General features: G+C 36.4%; 1 protein-coding gene and 1 non-coding gene across 2 annotated transcripts in view; both read left to right on the top strand.

The window, feature by feature from the left end:
* GBE1 (1,4-alpha-glucan branching enzyme 1) overlaps nt 1-22,017 on the top strand; it is a 302,682-nt gene that overhangs the window by 154,925 nt on the left and 125,740 nt on the right. Inside the window, exons 6-7 of the mRNA XM_040226994.1 lie at nt 2,172-2,262; nt 6,786-6,995. Of these exons, the coding sequence (XP_040082928.1) occupies nt 2,172-2,262; nt 6,786-6,995 (301 nt within the window). The remainder of the gene's footprint in view (nt 1-2,171; nt 2,263-6,785; nt 6,996-22,017) is intronic.
* TRNAY-GUA lies at nt 14,253-14,324 on the top strand. The gene has a single exon. It is a non-coding gene; the product is annotated as a tRNA-Tyr (tRNA).

The following is a 22,017-nucleotide window of genomic DNA, read 5'->3' on the forward strand; positions in this document are numbered from 1 at the left end:
ACTACATTTAATTAGTTGTTTCTAATAGGCAGTCCACACTTTGGCTAGAGGAAAGTCTCTCATGATGAAGTTTTCATTTATATAGGCATTTTGATTACCTGAGATGGTGAGGTCAGGTTCCAGAGACCATAATTAGTTAAATGTATGGATAAATTAATGTGAATTATATTTAATAGATATTATATTAAGGTTGTTATATTTGAGATGTTCTCTCATCTCATTCTGTAATAAATTGTTTATGACCTATATCTTACAGAACTTTCAGCAGAGCATTTTCTTTTTCTTTGTGCTTGAATTTCGTAGTTCAGTACTCTCGCCATAAATAATTTTGTTATTGTTCAGTCACTAAGTCATGTCTGACTCTTTGCGACCCTATGGACTACAGCATGCCAGGCTTCCCTGTCCTTCACCATCTCTTCAGTTCAGTTCAGTTCAGTCACTTAGTTGTGTCCGACTCTTTGCAATCCCATGAATCGCAGCACTCCAGGCCTCCCTGTCCATCACCAACTCCCGAAGTTCACTCAGATTCACGTCCATCGAGTCAGTGATGCCATCCAGCCATCTCATCCTCTGTCATCCCCTTCTCCTCCTGCCCCCAATCCCTCCCAGCACCATCTCCTGGAGTTTGTTAAATAAGTTTAGGAATGGTTAATGACATAAAATGAATAATAAAATATACAAATTGATATTTGCCCATAAGATTAATACTTATTATATAATGGAGAAAAAACAAAGTCTATATTTGGTTATTAAGTATTATACTTGACATATTATTGAGCAATAGTTTACACACATATTTAAACTGAGAGAGTTAATTTATTTCTTTTTTAACAGCAAAGCCAAAGATAATAATGTCTCAACAGATTCTGAATCATGGAGTTTATGTTGTCCTTTAAACTTAAGAATCCCTACTTCTGAATGTGAATTTATAATTGTTCCAGTGTTAATTATGTACTAAAATATGTGCACAAGAAGTTATACTAAAATGAATTAGATTTTGAGAACAGAATAGGAATATTTTCTTTTTTGTCAGATTTTATTTTATTTTTTTACTTTACAATATTGTATTGGTTTTGCCATACATCAACATGAATCCGCCACGAGTGTACACATGTTCCCAATCCTGAACCCCTCTCCCACCTCCATCCCCATACCATAACTGGAAATAGAACTGCCTTATGACCCAGCAATTCCACTGCTGGGCATACACACCAAGGAAACCAGAATTGAAAGAGACACGTGTACTCCAATGTTCATCGCAGCACTGTTTATAATAGCCAGGACATGGAAGCAACCTAGATGTCCATCAGGAATATTTTCTATATACACTGCAAAAGACAGTCAAATCATATTTGGAAATTTTACCACATTTTTCTTTGACGAAAAAGAATGTTTTAGTTTTTTAAGAAGACCAAAATTTACTCTACTCTGATTATTTGCTTACATTAAGAACACATTAATAAGTATTTATAAGTATTAAGAACTTTTAAAAATACATACCTATCTTTTTGAGCCAGTTCATTTAGAGTTAAAGCAAAACACATTTTCAGATAGAGCAAGGAAAGATGTATGTGTGTGTACTTGTGTGTGTGTGCACACAGGTTTACACGTGGATGACTATGGAGTAATTTTTTAGGTGCTAGAAACACCTAAAAATGGAAAATGGAAGTGGAAAATGGAAGCATTAATGCTGGCTTCATAAAAGCCACCTTTTAGAAAAATTGATTTGATGGTATATCTTAGGCTAGAAATAAGAGAAATATAAAGAAAAAGGTGAAGTAATGTACATGGCATGCAATCAGTTACTTTTATTTGGCTTTCATAATCTTCGAAATGAATATTACAAGTGCAACTGAAGTTTAGCATATGCAGATTGTCATCTTTAATATTCTAAAGCCAAATTAAGAGTATATTTGCATATCATTTATTACTTGTTAAAATGAAGACATTTCAAATAGCTAGACTATAACCCTCAAGAACTAACTGTCCAATTTTGTCTTAGAAGGTCAGACAAGAAAAAGATGTTAAAGTAGTAGAACTTTTTAAAATGACCAGACATTAGATTATATGAGAAACTTAATGCCTTTTAAACAGGGGGCTGTGTTTATATATATTTTTATTACTTTCTTTATATGTGGCTTTTAATCTCTATTTGACCTTTGCTTATACAGGATATAATTGCATTCAGTTGATGGCGATCATGGAACATGCCTACTATGCCAGTTTTGGTTACCAAATCACAAGCTTCTTTGCAGCTTCAAGGTAAAATGAAGGACATGATATCCATTTTCTTATGTGAACAAAAAATTTAAAAAATGGAATGAATTTCTGTATTTCATATGATGTCTTATGACCTACTTTAAGGTTAACAGAGTTAATAAAATCTGAGCATTTTCTTTTAAGATCATAGATTCTTCTCTCATCAAACCTTAGAGACTAGCCTGATTTAAGATTGCTTTTCATGAAATGATTTCTGGTACAGAAAATCCAGTGAGCCTGCTGAAATTGTCATGTTTGGAGGCTAAGCTTTAGTCAGAAAATACTGACTTAGTGAAGCCCCTTGCTAGAGCTCATATCCTTTTCTGGAAAGAGACTCACTTATGTAGGAAGGTAACTGAAAAGGCCCTTGGTGGGGTTTATACTACCCACAGAACTGTCCTTCTTCCCAGGTTGAAATCCAAGGAATATGACTCTCTGAGCAGAAAAACATCAGAGGGTCCTATGCAGTTGGAGGGGTACTGATCTGAATGACCACAAGTTGCACAAGTCCAACTTTGCCTCATGGAGCTTACAGTGTGGTGGCATGTAAACATCAATCCAGCTGGTGGTGGTGTTCAGTTGCTAAGTAGTGTCTGAGTCTTTGTTAACCCATGGACTATAGCACACCAGGCTTTCCCGTCCTTCACCATCTCCGGAGTTTGCTCAAACTCATGTCCATTGATTCAGTAATGCCATCCAACCATCTCATCCTCTGTGGTCCCCTTTCTCTTCTGCTTCAATCTTTCCCAGCATAGGGTCTTTTCCAGTGAGTCAACTTTTCACATCAGGTGGCTGAAGTATTGGAGCTACAGCATCAGTCCTTCCAATGAATATGCAGGACTGATTTCTTTTAGGATTAACTAGTTTAATCTTCTTGCTCTCCAAGGGACTCTCAAGAGTCTCCTTGAGTACCACAGTTCAAAAGCACAAATTCTTCAGCACTCTTCCTTCTTTATGGTCCAACTCTCACATCTGTCCATGACTACTGGAAAAGCCATAGCTTTGAATATAGTCCTTGTGGGCAAAGTAATATCTCTGCTTTTTAATACAGTGTCTAGATTTATCACAGCTTTTCTTCCAAGGAGCAAGTGTCTTTTAATTTCACGGCTGCAGTCACTGTCTGCAGTGATTTTGGAGCCCAAGAAAATAAGGTCTGTCACTGTTTCCATTTTTTCCCCATCTGTTTGCCATGAAGTGATGGGACCAGACACCATGATCTTAGACAGAAATCCAGTAATTGTATATATATTAAGATTTCCACTTGTAATAAAAGCTGAGAAGATGGAAAATTGTTCTGATAGCATAGAACCAGTGGTTTGACCAGTTTAGATTAGATCTAAACTGATGTTGCAACTGAGATTTAAAACATGATTAACAGATAAGCAGTTTTCATTCTTAAAAAGCGGGGGTTATCTAGAGAGAAAGGTGAAGTGGGAGTACATAGATAGCATTCCAGACATAGAGAAAAGATACTGATCCCTTTACTTGTTTCTCTTTATAGGATTTCTCCTTGAACGAGTTATCTGTCCTTATTGTCTCTAATTCCTCCACTTCTCTTCTTTCTTGAGTTCATTCCAAGTAGGTACTCTTAACTCTTTGCTGAAATTGGTCTTATCTAAGGTACTGATGGCCTCCACATATTAAGTCAATCATCAGTTCTTAGCTTACTTGACCTGTCAGCAGCATTTGGCACAATTGATTACTCACACCTTCTTTCAACTTTTTTTCTTGGCTTTCAGAATATTAAACTTTCCTGTGGTTTTTCTCACAAATTTGTTGCTTCTTCTTTATTTCCTTTGTTCTTTCTGACCACTAAAGATGGGCCCTCCTAGTGTGCAGCCCTTGGTTCTATTCCATTCTGTATTTAAATGAAGTATCTTTAGGATGTCATTAATGGCACCCCACTCCAGTACTCTTGCCTGGAAAATCCCATGGACAGAGGAGCCTGGTAGGCTGCAGTCCATGGGGTCGCGAAGAGTCAGACACGACTGAGTGACTTCACTTTGACTTTTCACTTTGATGCATTGGAGAAGGAAATGGCAACCCACTCCAGTATTCTTGCCTAGAGAATCCCAGGGATGAGGGAGCCTGGTGGGCTGCCGTCTCTGGGGTCACACAAGAGTCGGACACGACTGAAGCGACTTAGCAGTAGCAGCAGTAAGACTCATTCATTCTTATGGCTTAAATACACTTTGTATGCCAACCACAAAATTGAACTCCCCAGTCCTCACCTCTGTTGTGAGCTTCAAACAGTTTCTATTTGAGGTTGGGATATTTAATTTGTATCTCATACTTAACCTGTTCCAGACTACATTTCTGTTCTTATCTTCTAACCTTCTTCTCTTGTTATTTTCCTTAATTCAGTAAATCACATTTCTGTCTTTCAGTTACTTAAGCCAACTACAATATACTTAGGTTTTCCCTGTATGGTCTGCACTACACTCTAATTATCAGAAAACTAGCCACCTGTAACTTCAAAATATATCCCAAATCTGTCTGCTTCTCCTGTTCCCACTGCTACCATTCTGTCCAAGTTGCCACTTCTTACCTGAGTCATTTCATTAGCTCTGTAATGGGTCACTCTATATTCTCTTTTCTCCCTTTCCTGGCTTTCTCCTCCACACATGGACTACTTTCTGCAAAGTACCCAATGTCATCTGTTTAAGGTGAAAATCAGATCATGTCACTTGCATGTCACTCAGAACTCTCTAACAATTTTCAGCGCTCTTGAAATAAAAGCCAAATGTCGTACATTGATCCCTAAGACCTCATGTTGTCTGGGTCCTGGACAGCGTCTGGAGTCCTCTCTTTCTTGATCATTACACTCCAGCCACGCTAGTGTGTTTGCTCTTCTTCAGATGCTCATTTCTGTCTCCAATGCCTGTTTATTTATTTCTGAACACTCTTCCTTTAGATATTTGCATGCCTTGCTCCCTACTTCTTTCTTATCTTTGATCAAATATTTCCTTTGTCATAAAACTTTCACAGATGACCTTCTTTAAAATAGCAGACCTTCTTGCTAGTGGCCTGGCTTCATTTTTCTTTTGAGCAGTCACTGCTATCTGATATTCCACATATTTTGCTGATTTATTTCCTATTATCCAACTAGAAAACAAATCCCATAAGGCCAGTAATGTTTATTTTGTTCATTAGTGAATCACAGAGCACAGAAAAATTTATGGCACACAGTAGACTGCTTAATTAGTATTTGTAGAGCAAATGAATGAATGAATGAAACTTTAGGGCTGTTTATTCATTGAACATGCTTTTCAGTGAGTGGCAAAAGAGGCCAGGTAGCTAGGATAAGAAGAAAAATGAGTAGAGTGTCACAAATCTAAAGCTTTTGTATGTGTTAAGTCACTTCAGTTGTGTCCAACTCTTTGCAACCCCATGGACTGTAGCCCACCAGGCTCCTCTGTCCATGGAATTCTCCAGGCAAGAATACTGGAGTGGGTTACTGTTTCCTCCTCCAACAGATCTTCCCAACCCAAGGTTAAAATCCACATCTCTTATGTCTCCAGCACTGGTATGTTGGTTGTTTACCACTAGTGCCATCTTGCAAGCCCCTAAAGCTTTTGGAAGGAACCAAATTAGATAGTGCAGTAGGTCATGATGAAGAGAGAGAGAAATCAGTTCATCACAAGCATGATTACTTATTTAAAAGGCAAAAGTTGATACTATGATGTGAAGTGAAAGTTTCTCAGTTGTGTCTGACTCTTTGTGACCCCATGGACTATACAGTCCATGGAAGTCTCTAGGCCAGAATACTGGAGTGGGTAGCCTCTCCCTTCTCCAGCGAATCTTCCCAACCTAGGAATGGAACTGGGGTCTCCTGCACTGCAGGCGGATTCTTTACCAGCTGAATCATCAGGGAAGCCCTGAAGCTGTGATTGACTGCAATATTGAGACTTTACAAAGGTTCAAAAAGGCCTTCCTCTAGGTAGTGAGTTTTGTTTCCTATTTCACAGACTAGAAAACCATTTTTAACAAAAATCCATGTACATGTGAACTCCTCATCTTTCCTGCTTGGGTGGTGACATGGCCCACTGGTACTTGGGGTGTTCCAGTCTGGGAATAAGTAAGTGCAGGAAAGATGGCCTCAATCAAGCCACTAAGGATATTCAAAGAAGTATTCTAAGAGCCCCACAACCCCAACCATGCATACACAAAGGGATGGCCAGGTATGTAGACAGGAATGACCATGCCTCTTAAACTAACTAGCCTTGGCAATGGAAATCAGAAGCTCTGAGTATGGAGAAGGGGAATTTTACTATCTGCCTACTCAAAATGTGAATTTTTATTGGGTTATAAATTTACAGTTATTAGATTATTTTTTATTAAATGCTTATAAAAATGCCTGATAGCAAATATTAAGCAACTTTGGCCTGTGTCTAATATATCATACTATATTTGCATATTTGAAGTATCTAGTACTGTTCTGGTAAAACAATTGATTGTCAATAAAGAATTGGTTGTTTCCTTTAAATATGATGTGATCTTGTTTTTACTGTCTCTTTTACCTTCAGCCGTTATGGAACTCCTGAAGAGCTGAAAGAACTGGTTGATACAGCTCATTCCATGGGTATTACAGTCCTCTTAGATGTGGTACACAGCCATGCCTCAAAAAATTCAGAAGATGGACTAAATATGTTTGATGGGACTGAGTCTTGTTACTTTCATTATGGACCTAGAGGGACTCATATTCTATGGGATAGTCGGTTATTTGCCTACGCCAGGTATGTACTAGTTTAAAAAATAATTCAAGGAGTTTTACCAAATTCATTGTATGTGTACTCTGTCACTGGTATTTAGTTTCTTAATTTTTAAAAAAAATTTATGAGAAAAGTTTATCATACATTGAATTTACCTTGTTTTGATTAGCACATGTATTAGTGGTAAGTTGCACTAACTTTCAGTTTTACAAATCACATGCTATTTAACATATACTGGTTATATTGCCACTTAAAACTTTAATGTGAAGTTTTTTTATTATCTAAGAACACTTTATCAGTTTGAATTAAACATAGAAAATTGCCTTTTAATTGAAAAATAACATTGTTTTAAGTACACTACTAAAAATACTTTATGTTTTGCTATCTAAATATTACCGATGTTTTTGATTGCAGCAGGATCTTAATAGTATCATGTTTTTGATAGCAGTTAAACTCTACAAACAACTAACATTAGTGTGTAATAGGTCAGGAATGGTGCCCGGTGTTTTAGATATATTAGCCACTCCAGTACTCTTGCCTGGAAAATCCCATGGACGGAGGAGCCTGGTGGGCTCTTGTCTATGGGGTCGCTCAGAGTCAGACACGACTGAGTGACTTCACTTTCACTTTTCACTTTCACGCATTGGAAAGGAAATGGCAACCCACTCCAGTGTTCTTGCCTGGAGAATCCCAGGGATGGCAGAGCCTGGTGGGCTGCCGTCTATGGGGATGCGCAGAGTCAGACACGACTGAAGCGACTTAGCAGCCGCAGCAGCAGCAGCTACATATTTTATTTATTATGCACAACAACTCTGCTTATGTGTAGTAAGTACTATTGTTATGACCATCTTTCAGGTAATAAACTAAGGCTTAGTCCTGAAACAGTTTCTTAAGATTAAAACATATCTCTGACTTGCCATCTAATTAGAAGGGTGTTTAAGTGATTAAATTTAAATTCCAAAATATGGTAAAACTTTTTAAACTTAGAAATATTATCAGTTTATCATAAGTTTATCATTTTTTATCATAAGTGAAAATATAATGAAAATATGTTTTCAGGTATATTAAAAGTGGCAGGGTGTCAAGTAATGTATAATTAACTTTTTATAATATTTCTAAAAGAATTTAATGAATTTTCTGTTGGATGTTACACCACAAATAAATAACCACACATATGGAAAACCAAAAGAGTAGAAAACTGCTTCAGCAAGTACTTGGATAAAAAGAAAAATTCTAATTTTTGAACATAAATTAATGACTTTACATGGAAAAAGTTGTTTTGCTTCACTCTTAATATCAGGCATTATTTTATATTTCATAGCCGTGTAGGAATCACTCATGTCAGATGAAGCAGCATAATATATGAGAAAAGACACAAGAGGCAGAAGCAGATGGCAGGGTTCCAGGCCTAGTTTCACTCTGGTACAAATTAATCATTCTGGTTCTCAGATTTTTCATTATAAAAGGAGGCAGAGTTTGGGGACTAATACAGTTTCCTCCATAAAGGTATTTTGTATTTGTGTCATCTTATTGAACATTGCTTTTTATACTACAGATTTATAATAAGTAAAAAAAGGACTGAACCTATGTTAATTCTATGGTACAACTCTTAATTTCATTGTTGAGTAAATCTTTTAAAAGTAGAATGTGGATGAGAAATACAATTAATGAAGCTTTCTGGTTCATATTTGGATGAATAAGTGTTGACTCTATTCCTATAGATCTGTGTCTTATGAAAGAAGTACACTAAATTGTTAAGTCTTTATGTTTTGAAACAATTTTGGTGTGGAACTGAATCTTAAAAAGAAATACAATCAGTAGGTGGATTTCTATGTTATGATACTTTATTTTATTAAAATATGTATTATACTGTATTTTTTCTGTATCTTGAGCTCTCAAACTCCATTTAAAGTTATCCAGTTTTTTAAAGAAAAGGAATTATACATAAGTGTCTTTAAAACTTTTCTGGTATTGAAATTAAGACATATTTAAACTTTTTTTTTCTTTTTTTTTCCTTTTTATTTTATTTTAGTTTATTTTTTATTTTACTTTACAATTCTGTATTGGTTTTGCCATACATTGACATGAATCTACCACAGGTGTACATGCGTTCCCAAATATGAACCCCCCTCCCCACAACATCTCTCTGGGTCATCCCCACGTACCAGCCCCAAGCGTGCCATATCCTGCATCGGACATAGACTGGCAATTCGATTCTTACATGATATTATACATGTTTCAATGCCATTCTTCCAAATCATCTCACCCTCTCCCTCTCCCTCTGAGTCCAAAAGTCCATTATACACATCTGTGTCTTTTTTGCTGTCCTGCATACAGGGTCATCATTGCCATCTTTCTAAATTCCATATATATGTGTTAGTATACTGTATTGGTGTTTTTCTTTCTGGCTTACTTCACTCTGTATAATCGGCTCCAGTTTCATCCATCTCATCAGAACTGATTCAGATGTATTTTTTTTAACGGCTGAGTAATACTCCATTGTGTATATGTACCACTGCTTTCTTATCCATTCATCTGCTGATGGACATCTAGGTTGTTTCCATGTCCTGGCTATTATAAACAGTGCTGTGATGAACATTGGGGTACATGTGCCTCTTTCAATTCTGGTTTCCTCCGTGTCAATGCCCAGCAGTGGGATTGCTGGGTCATAAGGCAGTTCTATTTGCAATTTTTTAAGGAATCTCCACACTGTTCTCCATAGTGGCTGTACTAGTTTGCATTCCCACCAACAGTGTAGGAGGGTTCCCTTCTCTCCACACCCTCTCCAGCATTTATTGCTTGCAGACTTTTGGATCGCAGCCATTCTGACTGGTGTGAAGTGGTACCTCATTGTGGTTTTGATTTGCATTTCTCTAATAATGAGTGATGTTGAGCATCTTTTCATGTGTTTGTTAGCCATCCATATGTCTTCTTTGGAGAAATGTCTATTTAGTTCTTTGGCCCATTTTTTTATTGGGTCGTTTATTTTTCTGGAATTGAGCTGCAGGAGTTGCTTGTATATTTTTGAGATTAGTTGTTTGTCAGTTGTTTCATTTGCTATTATTTTCTCCCATTCGGAAGGCTGTCTTTTCACTTTGCTTATATTTTCCTTTGTTGTGCAGAAGCTTTTAATTTTAATTAGATCCCATTTGTTTATTTTTGCTTTTATTTCCAGAATTCTGGGAGGTGGATCATAGAGGATCCTGCTGTGGTTTATGTCGGAGAGTGTTTTGCCTATGTTCTCCTCTAGGAGTTTTATAGTTTCTGGTCTTATGTTTAGATCTTTAATCCATTTTGAGTTTATCTTTGTGTGCGGTGTTAGAAAGTGATCTAGTTTCATTCTTTTACAGGTGGTTGACCAGTTTTCCCAGCACCACTTGTTAAAGAGATTGTCTTTACTCCATTGTATATTCTTGCCTCCTTTGTCAAAGATAAGGTGTCCATATGTGTGTGGATTTATCTCTGGGCTTTCTATTTTGTTCCATTGATCTATATTTCTGTCTTTGTGCCAATACCATACTGTCTTGATGACTGTGGCTTTGTAGTAGAGCCTGAAGTCAGGCAAGTTGATTCCTCCAGTCCCATTCTTCTTTCTCAAGATTGCTTTGGCTATTCGAGGTGTTTTTAATATTTATTTTCTTCTTCATTGAATTAACTGTTAGTCTTTATCAAGTGCTTACTTTTGGTAAATATAATGTATGATTTTAGTTTTTTTTTTCTTATGATTTTTTTTGGTTTTGTTATGTAGGCTTAGACTTTTGTAAATATAGTTCCATTCAAAATATTTTTCTATAATTCATTCAAATATTTTGTTTATTTCATATGTCTAAATCCTCTAATTTTTATAGAATTAATATTTTCTATGTAGATTTATGCTTTTAGTTACAACATCATTAAACAACATAGATAAATCCTACAAAAACAAATGTTTTAAAAGCTAAATCGAAATTCACACAAATAATTCTGTATATTTAGGTTTGTCAATTTATAACATGCTAAAGATTCCAGGATTCTTATCTTTGAATTATTTTCTCAATGCATGCATGCTAAGTTGCTTCAGTCATGTTCGACTCTTTGTGACTCTATGGACTATGGCCCGCCAGGCTGCTCTGTCCTTCGGATTCTCCAGGCAAGAATATCGGAGTAGGTTGCCATGCTCTCCTACAGGGGATCTTCCTGACCCAGAGATCAAACCCACGTCTCTTATGTCTCTTGTATGGGCAGGCTGGTTCTTTACCACTAGTGCCACCTAGGAAGCACATACTGTGGTGTAATTGAGTAAAATCTTTATTGACAAAATTTATATCAGCCTGATGAAAATATATTACAGTTTTTCCTTTACATTCTCTTCCTTCTATTCTGACTAGTTGGAAAGTGTTAGTCACTCAGTTGTGTTGGACTCTTGCAAACCAATGGACTGTAGCCTACCAGGCTCCTCTGTCCAGGGAATTCTCCAGGCAAGGATACTAGAGTGGGTTGCCATTCCCATCTCCAGGGGATCTTCCTGACTCAGGGTTCAAACCCTGGTCCCCTGCATTGCAGGCAGATTCTTTATTGTCTGAGCCACCAGGGAAGCCCCATCTCACTAGTATGTAATATAACATTGTTTTGGTGTAATGCAAAAAACTGTTTTTATAATCAGCATTCATGATTAAAGTCCTTTGCTTTTTTGGTTGTTTATTGCTGCTTAACAAGCCTGCTCAAAATGCAGTGACTCCAGATAAGGGCAGTTGATTATTTTACTTTTAGATCTGCAGTTGGGGCATAAGGCAGTGTGACATCTCTCCTCTTTTCCTTGTTATGTTCTAGGTCTGGAACAGACACACCATCATTTCTGCTGCAATTTATAATCCAAACAATTACAGATTTGGGGGCGTGTATCCTTTAATTTCACTGTTAGGAGTATCAAAGAATTTTACAGTTAAATTTCACAAATTTCCACATCTAACACATTTTATCCATACATAGTAAATATTCCATTTCACAAATTCAAAAGAGATATATTAAAATAACTGTCTATGTGAAAATATTATTGTTTTTCTCAGCTATATTTTTGTGATAGAGTTTGTCCGAAATAGGCAATTTTCAAAAAAAAATACTAATCAATATAAAAGTAATAATGTCATTTTTGTTAATTAGAAAATATAAAAAGGCATAGGAAGCCAGAATATAAATTATTATTCTTTATAAATACAAATAACATTGTTTGTATGTGGCTGTACTTAATAAGTATTCTTTTCATGCATGTAGGGAAAGGAAAGTTGCTCAGTCGTGTCCGACTCTTTGTGACACCATGGACTATACAGTCCATGGAATTCTCCAGGCCAGAATACTGAGTGGGTTGCCATTCTGTTCTCCAAGGGATCTTCCCAACCCAGAGATTGAACTCAGGTCTCCTGTATTGCAGGTGGACTCTTTACCCACTGAGCCATGAGGGAAGCCCAAGAATATTGGAGTGGGTAGCCTATCTCTTTTCCAGAGTATCTTCCTGACCCAGGAATCGAACCATGGTCTCCTGCACTACAGGCAGATTCTTTACCAGCTGAGCTACATGTTTCATCCATATAATCACAGGAAAACACAAACTTTTGCTATTACTATATACTTAGGATAGCAACTGGTTTATAATTTTCAGTTTGTTTCTTATCCAGATGAAATCAGCAATTATATTTATACTTCACGTTTTAAAAGACAGGGCATTTTTTACCCCTTATCTTTAATGTGTTGATTAATATTATATTCCATTAGAAAGTAGATATAAAAAGGGTTCATGGTTAACCTATGATCCTAATAAGCCTCTTTTTTGAAAACTTGGAATAATTTTTGAGAACTTGGAATAATATTTGAAATTATCATATTTACTGTTTGGAAAAGTTGATCTTACGTAGATTCAGTTTCTACCAAGATATGTTGCTGATGCTCATTTCATCCTGTCTATATGTCACAACCTGTCACCACTTATAATTTCTGATTCAAGTGCCATCATCAGAGTTACCAGAATTAAATCTCTCACTCTGAGTAGTACCAGAGATCCTGACTGTGCTATTTCATTACCTGCTATGAATAAATTTCCAATCAGGAGCTGCCCATGTTTTAATTTTCTGTCTACTCAGCTGAACTGCCTTCTAGCTCAGCTAAATTACTAATGACAGTTCATAACAGAGATTGGCTTGTTCTTTCTTTAGTTGGTAAAGAGAACTTCTTGATAAATCTGTCACCCATAGTTTCAGAAGTTTCTCGAATGAGAAATAATGGATATCATTTAATGGTTTCAGTTTTAAATTCTATTTTTTGCATGTGTGTCTGCCACTATGTAAATGCACTTGATAAAATTATGAAGACAACTGCACATTTGTGGAGCTTAAACAATTATTATATCTTAACCTTTACTAAAGCTCTAGATGAAAATAGTTTCTTTCTTGAGTATTTCCTTCAAAGATAAGATATGCATCTCAAAGGAGATAGCATAGTAGAGCTAATGCTCTTTTTTTCTTTTTCCCAAGAACCTTACATTTAGGTACAAAAGTAATCATATTTCTGTCAGCATGAGCTTGTAGTGTGACAACTATTAGGCAGGAAGGCGCTCTACTCTTATCTTGAGTTATTAGAGTTCCTTTCAGAAATAAAAGTGAATCTAGCTTGATCTTTTAGGGTCCTAACTACATAGAATAAAATAGCCTTTAGTATAGACGCTATAGTATTATTTGGGTCTTTTACTTCTTTCTAAGTCCTTCCCACAAGTGAGAACATGGAAGGAAATTCGTGGGGACCATCTCTGCTGACGGTGGATATTTGGATCTTAAATATTCTGTGATATCTTATGTGGTATTTCTTTTTTAATTTGTTAATATAGTGAATTGCATTTACTGATTTTGAATGTCAAGTCAATCTTGCATTTCAGAGATAAGGTCTCAGAAACATAGGTACTAAAATTATAAACAAAAATTTGAAATGTATTTATATGATATTTGTTGTTTAGTGACTAAATTGTGTCCAACTCTTTTGCAACCCCATGGACTGTATAACTTGCCAGGCTACTCTGTCTATAGGATTTTCCATGCAAGAGTAGTGGAGTGGGTTGCCATTTCCTTCTCCAGAGGATCTTCCTGACCCAGGGATTGAACCTGCATCTCCTGGATGCATCTCTTGCGTTATAGGCATATTCTTTACTGCTGAGCCACCAGGGAAGCCCATTTTTATGATATTACATCATGACTAAATCAGTTATTAATGATAAATCTTAATTTAAGAATTACTGTGCATTGATATATTAATTAGTCTTCCCTGGTAGCTCAGCTGGTAAAGCGTCTGCCTGTAATGTGGGTGACCCAGGTTCAATCCCTGGGTTGGGAAGATACCTTGGAGAAGGAAATGGCAACCCACTCCAGTACTCTTGCCTGGAAAATTCCATGGACAGAGGAGCCTGGTAGGCTACAGTCTATGGGATCGAAAAGAGTCGGACATGACTGAGTGACTTCATTTTGTACTTTGATATATTAATTAATGAGTATATGACATCATGATGACTAGCAGGATATTTAAAAGCTATGCATCCAGGACATGAATGCAAATATCTAAATTTTTTTTTAAAGAAAACTTTAAAGTCGTATGCTATTCTGTGATTTTTTTTTTTAAAAGTAAAGAACAAAAAGCCACAGACCATCAAGAGAATTGAGTGATCTTTTTTTAATAATAAAAATGGCCACAATAAAACAGAAAAACAGCATGAAGAAGGTAAATGTATTCAACTACTGTTAAAAATAGGTATCTGAAAAAGTTTTAGCTTCATATAGGATACATTGATAGATATATATGCTTGAAATTTCTGCACATATGCTTATCAGAAGTTAGGGAATAAACAAATATAAAAAATAACTCCCTTCAGGGTAGAGGTGACATTTTAACAACTAATTTGAAATAGCTGCTTTCAAAGAAAGTTTAGCTATGGGGAAATCATTTGGTGCAAAATAGCAAGAAAAAATTTCCATCTTTGTGCTTTTATTACCACACATAATTTCAGTCATAAAGAAAGTTTGGTGTGCATACACATGAATCTTGGAGAATTTTTTGCCAAGCTTCTAAAATTGTTGCAATTTTAGTTTATCTTAAACCCACTGGTTATAATTATAAATACCATTGATTTTCTTTCATTTATATCTATGTAATATCACATAGATATATCTATTTTAGTGAGCTGTTATAGCCAGGATAAGCATTAAAATCACATACCAAAGTGGTTTAAGTTTAACCAGATCTTGACTATTTTATCTTTATTTTAAAGTTAGTTTCTTTTTGTGTATCTATTAACACATTACTAACGTGGCATGTATTTATGCTGAAAAGTAAATACATACATGGAGGCGTGTGCTGAAAAGTTATTACTGATAAAGCACACAGTCAAAAAAGTTTACAGGTAATTGCTTAGGTAAATTAAGGTTAACATCAAAGTTTTTTTTTTTAAGCAACAGAACCTTTTTTCTGATCAATTTACTCATAAATTTAGTGAATGATTTTTTAAATAGACTTCCTAAGTATATACCCTATGTCCTATCTTTAAGGAGACAATAGTTTTCATATATGTTATTAATATTTAGTACAAAACCCTAAAAGAAAGTATATGTTTAATTTCTTAGGATAGGTTTCAGAACACTTAGTATTTTTTAAAATTGAAGTAACACAATATTGTTTTAGACAAATACCTGTCCTGTTCAATATAAGAAGCAAATCACGGATGATTAAAAGACAGTTTTGGACATCGATTTAGCAAACAGCTAGCTATTCCAAAGGGAATCGGGTAATTAAAAGTAAACAATAACTTATGCAGCCTATTCATTAAGAATATCAAAAGTTCACAGAATTATTTTTAATAATGCTGGATGTCCCATAAAAATTATTTTTGTTTTCTTCTTTTATAGTATTTTTTCTCTTCTTTTTAGTAACTCTTATTTCACCTTGATTAAGGAAACTGGTTAAATGTACTATTTCAAAGAAGGTAGAGTCAGACAGACTCTAATGCAGACAGACTCTAATGCAGACAGACTAATTCTCTTTTGTACAAGAGATTAAGAAAGTTGCTGTATCAATCTAATCTGTCTGGATTTGAGTTTGAATGGTAGAAATATAACTTCTCTCACAGGGTTTATGAGATTATTCAGCTTTGCAGAAAGGTTTCTACTGATGCAGAGCACAGCACTGAAGTAAAGATTTACAGTCTTTGTATAAACTTTGTGCCTGGTATTATCTGCCTCGTTTATTCCCACAAGCCTAAAATTTAAGTACACAGGGATATCCTGAAAATATCTTGAGTATTTAGGTTTTACTCATAACACTCTCCTTCTTAAATGCAAACTCACTCTAACATAGGACTGTTCTTGGTAATTTACCTTAAATTTGAAAATATTGAGCATGGCTCTAGAAGCAGCTGTTTAAACTTCAGACATGGGTACATGCTTGTGAAAATGGTCTGAAAGTCCCTATTCAATGGTTGTTCATTTAAGTCTGAGAATTTTCTCAAGTCAATGATAATGTCTGGGTTTTTCTTAGGATCTTTTTAAACAAGCAGGTACAATGTGAAAAAAAAATCAATTTTTCTGTTTTTATCTGTGTGTACCAAAACAACTTGTTTAAGCATGTCTCCTTTCCAGGTTATGGACTAGCAGTTTTGAAGTTATGAAGAGGTATTTCATGGTTTCCTAGCTGAATGATTTCCTTAGTCTAATGCTGCTGATAAATAACCCATGTTATAGCAAGCCAGTTATTTTCAGAAAGTATAGGTATCTCTTAAAATTTTGGAAGGACACATATTTATCAGCAACATACAAATTATTTATTTTTTAAGGGTCTCCCCTACTGCCATTCATTTGGATCAGTGATCAGATGTATTTTTCTCTAACTTCTGAATTTCACATCCACATTTTGTGATGGTGAGATATCTCTGTTTTGTCTTCACTCTATCTTCTTTTTCTTTCACTGTTAGTAAGATAAGCCATCAGCATCAGGATTTCTTTCATTGTCTCTTTCCAGCTTAAAATATCTCCCCAAGATTAGACCTTTTCCCGAGTAGCATTTCAAACTTCTATCTGCTAGAAGTATTAGTAAAACTCAAGGGAAGTTATAGTTGACATTTTCTCTTAATTCTTTTGGAAACAAAACAGTGTAACAGCCAACTTTTCTGAGAGATAAGCCTATTCTTCGCACTGTGTAGAGATGGCAAATGAGGCCAACTAACTCTCTAATGGGTCACCTGGTCTCTGTAAGCAATGATGATCATGATGATTATGAAAGTGAGAAGAAAGTGTTAGTCATTCAGTCATGTTTGACTCTCTGTGACCCCATGAACTATAGTCTGCCAGTCTCCTCTGTCCATGGAATTCTCCAGGCAAGAATACTAGAGTCCACATACCATGAACCTACTTAAAGTGTACAGTTCCAGTGCCTTGAGTCTAGCCACAGAGCTGTGCAACCATGAGCATAATCAATTCTAGAAAAATTTTATTACCCCTAAATGAAACCCTCTACCCGTTAGTGTGTGTGCATGTGTGTGCGTATGTGTGCTCAGTAGCATCTGACTCCTTACCACTCCATGGACAGACTGTGGTCAGCCTGGCTCCTTCATCTATGGGATTTCCCAGGCAAGAATCCTGGAGTGGGTAGCCATTTCCTTCTCCAGGGGATCTTCCCAACCCAGGGATCATACCTGGGTCTCCTGCAGTGCAGGTGGATCTTTACAACTGAGCCAGCAGGGAAGTGCATGTTGATTAGAGTGGTAGCCTTTATGAAGTGTCATTCAATTTGAAGGCATTAGGTGCCTTGCATACCTTATTGAACTTTCTTCTCTAACCACCTGATACAGTGTCTCCTCCCATCTTTCGCCATTTCCTATCTTCTGTCCCTGCCTCATTTTCCTCTGTTGCACTTACCACCATTTTGCATTTGAAAAAGATAGTAATAACTTGTTAATTTTTTGAATTTAGTGATATATTTGTTGTTTATGTATTAAATATGGAAGTAAAGCTAATAATTTATTGTTTCCTATAGATTATATTTTAAGTAAAGCACTATCTGTCTCTTAAACTTTTCAACATCAAATTTTCTTGTCATGAAATTGACACTGCAAAGTATCAGTTTGGTAGGGTTACCTATTCTTTGGGCTTCCCTAGTGGCTCAGACAGTAAAGAATCTGCCTGCAATGTGGGAGACCTGGGTTCAATTCCTGGGTCAGGAAGATCCCCTGGAGGAGGAAATGACAGCCCACTCCAGTATTCTTGCCTGAAGAATCCCCATTAAGGGAGAGCCTGGCAGGCTATAGTCTATGGGGTCGCAAAGAGGCAGACACGATTGAGCACAGCACAGCACACCTACTCTTTAGAACTCTGTTCACTGAAGAAAGCTGTCAATACTTCCAGCCACAATGATGATGATGATAATAATAAATACTAATTATAGTGTAGATATAAAAGATCTGAAATAAGTGATTTTAGAATTAAATGACCTTTATCTCTCTGATCTCAAACAGGCTGTTTAACACTTGAATCTGAGTTTCATATATGAGAGCTCATAATAATAATATTATTATTTATGTGCCACAGAGTAGTTGTTTAAACTATATAAAATAACATCATTGGAAATATATGACATACTATATGTAGAACATTATGAAGAGTTTAGAGTTGTACTTTCAGATGTTTACTAAAGGTGAAACCAGGTCTCAAGTCACAAACCAGCCATACCTTAGTCACTGCTGAGGGAAGCACCAGGTGGCAGTCTTGGCAACCCAGAACAAATGTCTGAAGAAGCTGCCACTTTCAAGCTCCTAATGATTACCATGTGAGAATGTGACCCGTGAAGCCACATCTTCCAGTTCTTTGAGTAAAGTCAGAAGCCCACATTTTATATGAAATATTCCCATTTTTAAATGCCTGCAATTACTTTATATTTTTGAAGTTATTGTGCAGACTAAGTGAACAAAAATTTGGGATCGATGATAATCTCTGGGCCACCAGGGCTATCTGTGGACTTTGAGATGGGCCTTAGGTTGAAAGAGTTTCAGATTCTATAAAACCTCCAAAATTAAGTAGTAAATTAGATACTGAGTCAGATATGATAAAAAGACATCACAGTTTAAACACAACATTGTAATTCAACTTTCTTTGCATTAGCAGTCATGATTTTATAGAACTAAACTTGTAGTGTGATAATGTCACTCAGCAGAATTATGTTAGCATCTCTTTCATTTTAAGTAGCCAATGAGTCAGTAAAATAAGTGCCTCTTAAGATCAAGTTCAATAAATCAAAATTCACATTCACTGAAGAAATGGACAGAGTTAAAATTCAGTAGCTTTTTTAATTTTAATTGCATCTAGGTTTTAAGTAATTTCTTTAAAAATATATAAATGTAGTTATTGACTTTTGGAGGAATTATACAGAATGGGTAGAGGCCTGCTGGGTTCAAATACTATTTCCACCACTTAGCATGTAACCAAAACCAGGTTAGTTAACAATTCTAAGTTTAATTTTTTTATCTGTAAAATAAGATTCTAATTGTATCTGCTTTGTGTGACTGTAAAGATTTAGTGACAGACTAAATGCTAATGGCGTTTTGCTAAGAGAACACACTGGTCATAGCAAATACCCTCTTCCAACAACGCCAGAGATGAATCTACACATGGACATCAACAGATGGTTAGTACCAAAATCAGATTGATTATGTTCTTTGCAATTGAAGATGGAGAAACTTTATATAAAAGGCAAAAATAAGAGTGGGAGCTAACTGTGGCTTAGATCATGAACTCCTTATTGCAAAATTCAGACTTAAATTGAAGAAAGTAGGGAGAACCACTAAGCTGTTCAAGTATGACCTAAATCAAATCCCTTATGATTATACTGTGGAAGTGACAAATAGATTCAAGAAATTAGATCTGATAGAGTGCCTGAGGAACTATGGACAGAGGTTCATAATATTGTATAGGAGGCAGTGATTAAGACCATCTTCAAGAAAAACAAATGCAAAAAGGCAAAGTGGTTGTCTGAGGAAGCCTTAACAAATAGCTGAGAAAAAAGAGAAGTGAAAGGCAAAGGAGAAAAAGAAAGACATATCCATCTGAATGCAGAATTCCAAAGAATAGCAAAGAGATAAGAAAGCCTTCCTAAGTGATCAATGCAAAAAAATAGAGGAAAACAATAGAATGGGAAAGACTAGAGATCTCTTCAAGAAAATTAGTGATACCAAGGTAATATTTCTTGCAGAAAGTGAAAGTGAAAGTCACTCAGTCCTGTCCGCTCTTTGTGACCCCATCAACTATACAGTCTATGGAATTCTTCAGGCCAGAATATCCACTGGAGTGGATAGCCTTTTCCTGCTCCAGGGGATCTTCCCAACCCAGGGATTGAACCCAGGCCTCCTGGATTACAGGTGGATTCTTTACCAACTGAGCCACAAGGGAAGCCCATTTCATGCAAAGATGGGCACAATAAAGGACAGAAATGCTATGGACCCACCAGAAGACATTAAGAAAAGGTGGTAAGAATACACAGAAGAATTATACAAAAAAGATCTTATTGACCTGGATAACCATGGTGATGATCACTCACCTAGAGCCAGACATCCTGGAGTGAAGTCAAGTGGGCCTTAGGAAGAGTCACTATGAACAAAGCTAGTGGAGGTGATGTCATTCCACCTGAACTATTTCAAATCCTAAAAGATGATGCTTATAAAGTGCTGCACTCAATATGCCAGCAAATTTGGAAAACTCAGCAGTGGCCACAGGACTGGAAAAGGTCTGTTTTCATTCCAATCCCAAAGAAACGCAATGCTAAAGAAAATTCAAACTACCACACAATTGCACTCATTTCACAGGCTAGCAAAAGTAATGCTCAAAGTCCTTCCAAGCTAGAATTCAACAGTACGCAAACCAAGAACTTCCAGATGTACAAACTGGATTTAGAAAAGGAAGAGGAACTAGAGATCGAATTGCCAGCATCCACTGGATCATAGAAAAAGCAAGAGAATTCCAGAAAAACGTCTACTTCTGTTTCATTGACTATGTTAAAGCCTTTGACTGTATGGATCACAACCAGCTATGGAAAAGTCTTCAAGAGATGGAAATACCAGACCACCTTACCTGCCCCTTGAGAAACCTGTATGCAGGTCAAGAAGCAACAGTTAGAACTGGACATGGAACAATGGATTGGTTCCAAATTAGGAAAGGAGTATGTCAAGGCTATATATTGTCACCCTAATTATTTAACTTATATGCGGAGTACATCATGAGAAACGTTGAGCTGATGAAGCACAAGCTGGAGTCAGGATTCCCAGGAGAAATATCAGTAACCTTAGGGATGTAGACGACACCACCCTTATGGCAGAGAGCAAAAGGGAACTAAAGAGCCTCCTGATGAAGTTGAAAGAGGAGATTGAAAAAGCTGGCTTAAAACTCAGTATTCAAAAAGCTAAGATTATGGCATCTGGTCCCATCGCTTCATGGCAGATAGATTGGGAAACAATGGAAACAGTGACAGACTTTATTTTCTTGGGCTCCAAAATCACTGCATATGGTGACTGCAGCCATGAAATTAAAAGACACTTGCCCCTTGGAAGAAAAGCTATGACAAACTTAGACAGCATATTAAAAAGAAGAGATATTACTTTGCCAACAAAGGTCTGTATAGTGAAAGCTATCATTTTCCAGTAGTCATGTATGGATATGAGTGTTGGACCATAAAGAAGGCTGTGCCCTGAAGAATTGATGCTTTTAAACTGTGGGGCTGATAAAGAGTCTTGAGAGTCCCTTAGACTGCAAGGAGATCAAACCAGTCCATCCTAAAGGAAATCAGTCCTGAATATTCATTGGAAGGACTGATGCTAAAGCTGAAACTCCAATACTTTGGCCACCTAATGCGAAGAGCCGAGTCATTAGAAAAGACCCTGATGTTGGGAAAGATAGAAGGCAGGAGGAGAAGGGTTTGACAGAGGATGAGATGGTTGGATGGTCTCACTGACTCCAGGATATGGTAAAGTGCGGGGGTCCAGCCCCGATGGATCCAGGGT

This window comes from Oryx dammah, unplaced genomic scaffold, assembly GCF_014754425.2.
Source record: "Oryx dammah isolate SB20612 unplaced genomic scaffold, SCBI_Odam_1.1 HiC_scaffold_2, whole genome shotgun sequence".
NCBI classification, from domain to species: domain Eukaryota; kingdom Metazoa; phylum Chordata; class Mammalia; order Artiodactyla; family Bovidae; genus Oryx; species Oryx dammah.